The 8124-nt window shown below is 50.9% G+C and overlaps 1 protein-coding gene across 1 annotated transcript in view; it reads left to right on the top strand.

Moving 5' to 3' along the window:
• The first annotated feature begins 1857 nt into the window (after window positions 1–1857).
• Window positions 1858–8124, top strand: part of LOC119094280 (histone acetyltransferase Tip60) — a 22918-nt gene continuing 16651 nt past the window's right edge. Inside the window, exons 1-7 of the mRNA XM_037217353.1 lie at window positions 1858–1990; window positions 4056–4113; window positions 4334–4402; window positions 4906–5039; window positions 5668–5814; window positions 6378–6584; window positions 7589–7672. Coding sequence (XP_037073248.1) covers window positions 1946–1990; window positions 4056–4113; window positions 4334–4402; window positions 4906–5039; window positions 5668–5814; window positions 6378–6584; window positions 7589–7672 — 744 coding nt within the window. The 5' untranslated portion in view covers window positions 1858–1945. The remainder of the gene's footprint in view (window positions 1991–4055; window positions 4114–4333; window positions 4403–4905; window positions 5040–5667; window positions 5815–6377; window positions 6585–7588; window positions 7673–8124) is intronic.

The following is an 8124-nucleotide window of genomic DNA, read 5'->3' as shown; positions in this document are numbered from 1 at the left end:
TGCCATTGTCGGCGCGCTATCGACCGGCATTGTAAATCGCTTATTTATCGACATGACCTTTCTTATTGCAATCACCCCTGGCGGCGCTTACCAAGCGCGGCCGGCTGGCCCGCAACGTGATGGCCAGAACGCGGCAGCCCTTGGAAAAATGTTTTGAACTGTCCCCGAGGAGTGCGGTGGTGTGCATTTGATAGCGCTTGTATACAGCCATATTTATAAGATTTTGGTTTTCATTTCATTTAGTTGAACACCTGACAGCGCACCACTTATTGCTATCGGGTCGCCGCAACAGAGGTTTTCAAAAGTTATCCAATTTTTATCGGTCTATTTTTTATATTTCCCAATATCAAACACGGCTGCTTGTGCGAAGAGGATGCAACAATGCGCGGGATTTCATTGCAGAACGCCATGGGCCGGCATCGTGAGCTGTTCATCTGCCGGAGTGACCCTCTTTGCTGAACCCACTTCTCGACATCGCGTTGCTAACTGTGACCGAAAATTCCTGTGGCGTTAAGTCAAGAATACGGCGGCCCGTAAAAACAATTGCTAAGAACATTGTTTGAAGAGTGCGACTGTGCGCATTTGATAGCACTTGTGGGCACTTGTAGAGTGTTATCAAGTGGCAGTCAAGCGCACTTCTCCGATTAGAAAATATCCAGTGAGAAGGGGGCGGGGAAGCTGGACCGAACAAAACAGATTCCCTAACCGGAGAACTGCGTCATCCTGGCAGATAATAGCCCTATACCAGTGCAATGGAACGTGCCCAGTGGTACTCTTTGCGTGCGATCACAAGTGTATTTACCTATTTGCCGTATATTGGATATCAAGCTGCCGGCAGCCCGGTCGCCGTCGGCACGCCGTCGCGGGGCGGTCTGAACAATGCCCTGAGTGAAAGGAGTGATCGACGTTGCTGGCCGATAGTGCTCCTACAATGACATGTGCTTATGGCTGCACTTACTGCGCATCACATAGGGTATCTTAAATGGACATCGTAGCCTTGTAAATCGCCTGTTCCACCAGCCCGCCAGCATTGAGTGAGTCCGTGATGCGCTATCGGCCAAATAAAGTTGACCCCAGGAGCAGACAAGTGTTTTACTGACAGATGATTTCGTAAAATAGCGCTGGTATAAGGTACTATTTAAGGCATTAGACACTAAGGTACAGTCGCACTCTTCGCTGGCGACAGTAAGGGGTTTTGCCGGTCCGCCGTATTCTGGCCATCGCTCCGCGGGCAGGCCGGCGGTAGTTCGCAATGCTTCATCGATAAGTGAATGAGCTGATGGTGTTTTGCCTTATGTCCCGACGAAATCCTGAATCGACCCCTTGTGCGCGGGGCACCAAAACCTTCATTTCGGTGCACCATAACAGTTGTTTTCAAGAGGTGCCGAATCCAAGCAACCAATTTCAGGGAATGTTTCACATCTGAAGATGTTGAAGCAAGCATTAAGTGTGGTGAAACAAGCTCACTCTTAACTATTCGTAAGCTTTTTTAGTGCAAAAGACTGCACTGGACAGCCCATTTCTCTAATTTTTGGGACGGGAGGGGAGCGGCACCAACTTCCAGGGGACAGACAGTGAAGCATGGCCTCTCCTTGACGAAATCCTGGATTCGCCTTGCCTGGAGGACCGCTCGTTCGATGCGCGTGTAAGGCGGCCATGTAGCTTAATTCGCTTTATGCGGTCTCAGCAGAATAAAATATCGATGTCTCTGTGATCATTAGAGTACCAGCTTTATCCATCCCCCAACCTACCCTGGTTTATTGATCGATTTCAACACGGAGCCATGAACGAAGTTTTTCTTGTTAAAAACTTTGTTACTTCTCTCTAGGTCCTAAATTTTTTCGGCGTTTTTGGAGGCATTTGTGGCGATTGTCAGTTCGGTGTTCAGCCTGGTATATGCGTTTCATTTTAAAAAGTGGGGAAATTCAGTCAACGAAATCATACCATGGCAGGGTTACCCGATGCTGAAGACCTGATTAATGATTCTGTTGTAAGTAAAGCACATCTTTTTGTCATTTTTAGCCTGGATTTTGCGGCTTCGATTTCGGTCACCTGCGCGTTATAATTGTCGAGTAAAGGTATCACTCACATTCATGGATGTTTCCAAAATGTGTGTTACTACATCTTCTGAATTTTCATTGGTAAGTTTCACAGACACATTGTGCTTGGAAAGCAAGTTGGGAAAATTTGCAGCATATTCATTGCTGTCATGTACAACCAATTCAAAATTCCCTGATACTTTTATATGGGCTGTAAGCATCCTATACCACATTAAGTGGCAGAAAGAATGGATTTTAATTAAATATTAAGTATACAAAATGTTTTATTCCACATCAAATTTTACAAATAGGTCATGACCATGAGTGTTTCCCATACAGCCAAAATGGAACATTATTAACTGAGAATGCTTATACAGTGAAAAATGTATGATCATGATTTGACTGTGAAGGTTTGCAGCTCATGGTAAACATTTCAGTGATGTTTATTGTGATGTGTGTGATGCTATTTTCAAACATAAGTTGTAAGATCTGTATATAGTAGATTAAATATGCTCACAATGTTTTTACAGGCATACCGCATAGCCACACTATATTGGTGTCCCCATATTACTGAGTGGTTATTGCATCAAAGCGGTTGTCACAATTCATGCTGCTCAGATGCTCTAAGCAGTGGCCACCACACACATCTTGGAAGCAAGGGGATGTGAAGATAATGGAAGTATTTAGTAAGGATTTTGTTCTGAAATGTCATTTGTGGCATTTAAGAACAAAACCGTTACTGCAAACCATTTGTGACGTCACTAGGATATCCAACAAAAATGTCATGGCAGCAATGAAACACAACCTAATCCTTCTTTACCTTGCCCCACCTTGCCTTGCCTTGCCTTGCCTTGCCTTGCCTTGCCTTGCCTTGCCTTAACTAACTTCATCTCAATCATTTTGAAATATTGTAATCCAATCAAAAACAATGGTTTAAGTGTATCAAGGCCAGGACACATCATTCCACTGTAGTTGCATCTTCTTGGGGTGCTATGTTTAAAATGCCTTAACTGGTAGCAGAGGATTTTCATCCCAGTGTCAGAGGTGCACAGCTCTAGGGGAGGAAGGTAAAAACTGGCTTAAAATATGTTGATAAATTTATGGACAGCATGATAGCAACTGATAAGGTTTAATGCAATTTATGCACTAAATAGGGTCAGGTTCCATCTTGCAACTACATTGCAAACAGCAATGGCTTGACACTTTCCACACCCCACTGTTGTGTTGTCCGACACAGCAAGGTCAGTAACATCTGCTGTCCTACACACTGACCATTTGCACCATGTTAACAGAATGTAGCATGATTGCCAGTGCAGAATGATCTGTAAAATATGTACAGTATGCAGGTGTCATTTGGCATTGGCAACAAGCTAAGTCAACTGGCATAAGGAACTTGTGCATGACATTGGGAACTCTCACATTGTAGTGAGTAAATGGGAGAGTTGAACAAATAGAACAAAACATCCAGCAAGGACCATGTACAATGGCACAAGTGCAATGTTGAATGCAAGAGAAGGTGAAACTTGTCCCCCTTCCTCCAAGAATTGAGGCCCATGGTTGCAGGATATTCAATTTGCATATGCCTGATTCAATGCAGCCTCAAACTGTTAATTAGCTTTGTTCAAAACTGTGTTATAGTTCATGTGTTGTCATATCATTGTTATGCCAGAAGACCTCAACCATCATGCCAGTCAGTATTGTTATCAAGACCCCAGTCAGTATCATTTATTGGTTTCATAAAACACACAGCAATATCAGGTGATCTGCTTTGATGCTGTGCACCCTGTTTTACCACCCACTGTAATCACTAGAAGCTACCTGTAGCAATGTCAGGTGATCTGCCTTGATGCTGTGCACCCCGTGTTGCCACCCACTGTAATCACTCTAGAAACTACCTGTTTCAATACTGATTGTGTGCTGTGTAGATTCAAATAACATTTTGATTTGACTACAAAGTTGAATTGAAGTATCATGACCCAAAGTGTGAACTTACCAGACATGACTCCTTCATTACAGGCCTCAGTTGTGGAAGGATGTCAGCTGCCTGTGCACATGCTGAAAACCGACGAGTGGCGTAAGTTGCTTAGATTAATTGATGGTCAGGTTAGTGTGGACACCTCTTGAAGATCAACACTGGACCATTAATGCAGCTTCCAGTCGGCACTGTAAGCTTGGTGTCCAGACTCACTTTGTTCTGGACCATGGTGATTTGCTTAGGTGGTGGATAAGCCACAGTGCCATGAGTCAGTGCGCATTCCCCATGCCGATAGTGACGCCAAACTTGCGTGTTCCAGCATTGGCCGAGATTGTCAGCACAAAGGATGAGGATGGCCGACAGAGGTTCTACGTCCACTACATTGACTGTGAGTGGTGGTGGCCGGCAGCGGGTAGGGCGCTGTCTGCCGGCCGCGCGTCTCCCACGGTCCGCTGTCTGCCCGCCGCGCGTCTCCCATGGTCCGCTGTCTGCCCGCCGCGCGTCTCCTGTGATCCGCTGTCTGCCCGCCGCGCGTCTCCCACGGTCCGCTGTCTGCCCGCCGCGCGTCTCCCAGCCTTATAACTGCGATCATAAGATGCGAGTCGGTGCGTTGCGACTGCGCTTCGATATGTGGCCTCAGATGGGGAGAAAGCATCGAAGGCCAGGTTCTATCATTCTTATCACGGCATTCGTCTCATGGCAGCCTGGTGATTGGAGAGGCCATCCATTCAGCTCTGCCATGGTCTGGTGGTGTGTCATTTGCTTACAACGCTTGCAAGCGAGTGTTACCGTGTCTCTAGGAGCTGGCAGAGTGGAGGTGCCTCGCCGGACTAGTCGGACTCGTTCGCTGGTGAGACGGTGGCTGACATGGGCCGCCCGCCCCACTCTCAGACAACAAGCGGCTGGATGAGTGGGTGACAGAGGAGCGGCTGGATCTGCGGCGCATCCAGTTCCCCCGGAAGGACAGAGATGCGCCCACCACCACCACCCAGGGTACAACGACTGGGCTGAACACACCCAAGAAGGTAGGCCTCATCAGTGTGTGGAGTGTCAGCTGGCTTCGGCGGAGACTTTTCCCCTGGACAATACCTGGCCACCTGACGGTTTGCTTACAGATCACTGTGTCAATGGAGGTGTAATTCGGTGTGCCGTTTGCCTTAAGACTGGACGGTCGGCCGGCGTGAAGGGAAGACATACCCATCTATCGCTCACTCTTGTGCGGTTTCTTTCACACACTGGTGCTGTGGTATGTTGCATTTGTTCTAGTGCTGGACGTACACTTCCTGTCCGATTTAGCTCATCCTGGCGCCTTCAGTTGTAGGGATTTAAATTCATCGGCCAGTCTGGCGGGAGGTCGAGCCACTTGTCTGTCGTCACCTCCTGGGGCTGTGTGAGTGTGTGGTCGTCCCTCCCGCTGACTCGGACCTGCCCCCTGTCCCGACTCTACCCTAACCCACTTCCTTTCTCCACACCCCAATTGAACCAGAACGCTCGGAACCCCAGTCTGCCGTGACCCCTCCTGTGTCCTATGCCCCAGCTCACGTTGACCCACCCCTCGAGCCCAGACCCCGCCTCCTGTCCCGACGGTCCAGCCGGTGCCGACCGGTCGCGTGCGCCGGCCCCGCTGACGGGGCGTGCCCGGCCCGTCTGCAGAAGGAGCCGTCCAGCACGCTGCCGTCGCGGTCCGGCTCACCGGTCCAGTCACCCGAGCCGCACCACATGGCCGGCACGCCCAACGTCCTGTCGGCCGCCCTGCTCAGAAAGAAGGCGCAGAAGCGCAAGCTGCCCTCCTCCGAGGAGGTACGACCCGGTCAGGCGGCCAAGCCGAGTAGCGGGCGACCGCTGACGTCATGCTGTCTTCGGGTGGGAGCCGGGAGCGGCTGGGTGGCGGCCAGGTCGCCAGGTTGTTCACCAGCGGTCCGGACCCGAGCCCGCCGCGCTGAGAGAGGCCATTGACCGCTGTGGGGTACCGGCTGCCGGGTATCGACTGCTCTGGGGTACCGGCTGCCTGGTACCGACTGCTCTGGGGTACCAGCGTCAGCCGGTGGGTGCGGCCAGTGTTGTGCTATGCCAGCAGCTTGCTGTCGGTTGAGGGGAGACACTAGGATCGGCATGACCCTGCGACATGACATTTGTTCGAACTGAGTCACCTGCTCGATGTCTCGTGACCCATGACCGTGACGTGGCCAGACTGTGACCTCGCGCTGCCGGATTCAGGGGGAGCGGCCGCGGGGCGGTTCTGAGGGGTTGTACGGCACACTTTCGGCCACCATTGGCCCCATCGTCAGCACGCCTGAGCTGTGGCTCCGTTCTGAGGTGACCTGTGAACGGCGACGTGACCGGTGACCCGGTGGCCGGCGCAGGGCCAGCCGCCGGCCAAGCTGGAGCGGCGGGACGGGCCGGGTGCGCCGGAGCCGGCGTCCGAGCCGGTCGACCCGGGTTCGGCCGTGCCACGCACCGGCAGCATGGCCGTGCACCAGGACGACGTGGTGACGCGCGTCAAAAACGTCCAGATGATCGAGCTCGGTCGCCACCGCATCAAGCCCTGGTACTTCGCACCTTACCCTCAGGTGAGAGCGCGGGCCCTGGTACTTCGCACCTTACCCTCAGGTGAGAGCGCAGGCCCTGGTACTTCGCACCTTACCCTCAGGTGAGAGCGCGGGCCCTGGTACTTCGCACCTTACCCTCAGGTGAGAGCGCGGGCCCTGGTACTTCGCACCTTACCCTCAGGTGAGAGCGCAGGCCCTGATACTTCGCACCTTACCCTCAGGTGAGAGCGCGGGCCCTGGTACTTCGCACCTTACCCTCAGGTGAGAGCGCGGGCCCTGGTACTTCGCACCTTACCCTCAGGTGAGAGCGCAGGCCCTGGTACTTCGCACCTTACCCTCAGGTGAGAGCGCGGGCCCCGGTACTTCGCACCTTACCCTCAGGTGAGAGCGCGGGCCCTGGTACTTCGCACCTTACCCTCAGGTGAGAGCGGTACTGCACTGGTACTGCACTTACCAGGCTGCTGCGCTGCTTGCTATTATGGTTGTAAGCACTGGGAGCGTAATTGACTCCAAGAACATCGATTTCGTCATTTACAATGACCACATCTTTTCAGTGTCAAAACCTGCTTTTTCCAGAATGCCAGTTAGAAATAAGCCTGCTGGCGTCATCTGTTGTGTTAAAGCTTTTGAAAGCTCATGAAATGAAAACAAAATCCAAGCTCGACAAGGACCAGCATTGCAGTGCATTTCTGGCATATGTTGACTTCCTAAAGTCGACGGGCACCATTCACTTGTGTTGAATGATTTTCGTCATACACTGATGTCTTTGAACTCCGTCTGTGTTGTATGATCTTCATAGTACAGATATGTCTCATCTCGCGCACACGACGCCGCGAAAAGCATCTTAGTGGCGTATGTACAGCGGTTAATATGGTAATTGATAGAAGATGAAGAGCAGGGAGGCAGTCATGCCATGCCTGGGACGCTGTCTTTTTCGTCTGTGTGGAGAAAGGCGATGTTTACCAGCCTGCTGCAAGAAGGCTTAGAACAAATATTGATCAAATTCTTCTGCGGTCATATTTCAGGAAATGACCAAGATGGGGTGCATATACCTTTGCGAGTCTGTCTGGCATACAGGAAAAAGCTCGAAGTGCCTGGAGAGACACATCGTAAGTGAACTTTATGCTAAATTGCTGCTCACTGTGTTCACAGCAGTTTGCGTGAATTGTGCTCAAGTCGAAGTTGTTACGCTTACCAAACATCACCCTTCGTTCCCCGTCGCGTTCATCACAATTCATCCACGTTAACATGAATACTCTTGCACACTTCTGCGCATGCTTTCTTATGGCGTAGGGCTCTTCACATGAAGAATGTCGACTGCGGCATAATTTTCGTAATAATGCGTAGACTGAAATGTGTGAGGGGCTCGGGTTAGAATTAAGAACAAATATAGACCCAACGGCCCGCGATCCACCGGTTGCATTGCATGTGAAAGGACGTATTTGGCGTACTTTCACCCCTAATCTTGTTATGCACCTGTCACGTTTCCACAGAAAAAGTGCAAGCTAAAGCACCCTCCGGGTGACGAGATCTACCGCAAGCACACCATCTCCTTCTTCGA

This window comes from Pollicipes pollicipes, unplaced genomic scaffold, assembly GCF_011947565.3.
Source record: "Pollicipes pollicipes isolate AB1234 unplaced genomic scaffold, Ppol_2.1 Scaffold_4002;HRSCAF=4701_pilon_pilon_pilon, whole genome shotgun sequence".
NCBI lineage: Eukaryota > Metazoa > Arthropoda > Thecostraca > Pollicipedomorpha > Pollicipedidae > Pollicipes > Pollicipes pollicipes.
The sequence above is the reverse complement of the archived record's forward strand: the minus strand, read 5'-3'. Positions and strand labels throughout refer to the sequence as shown.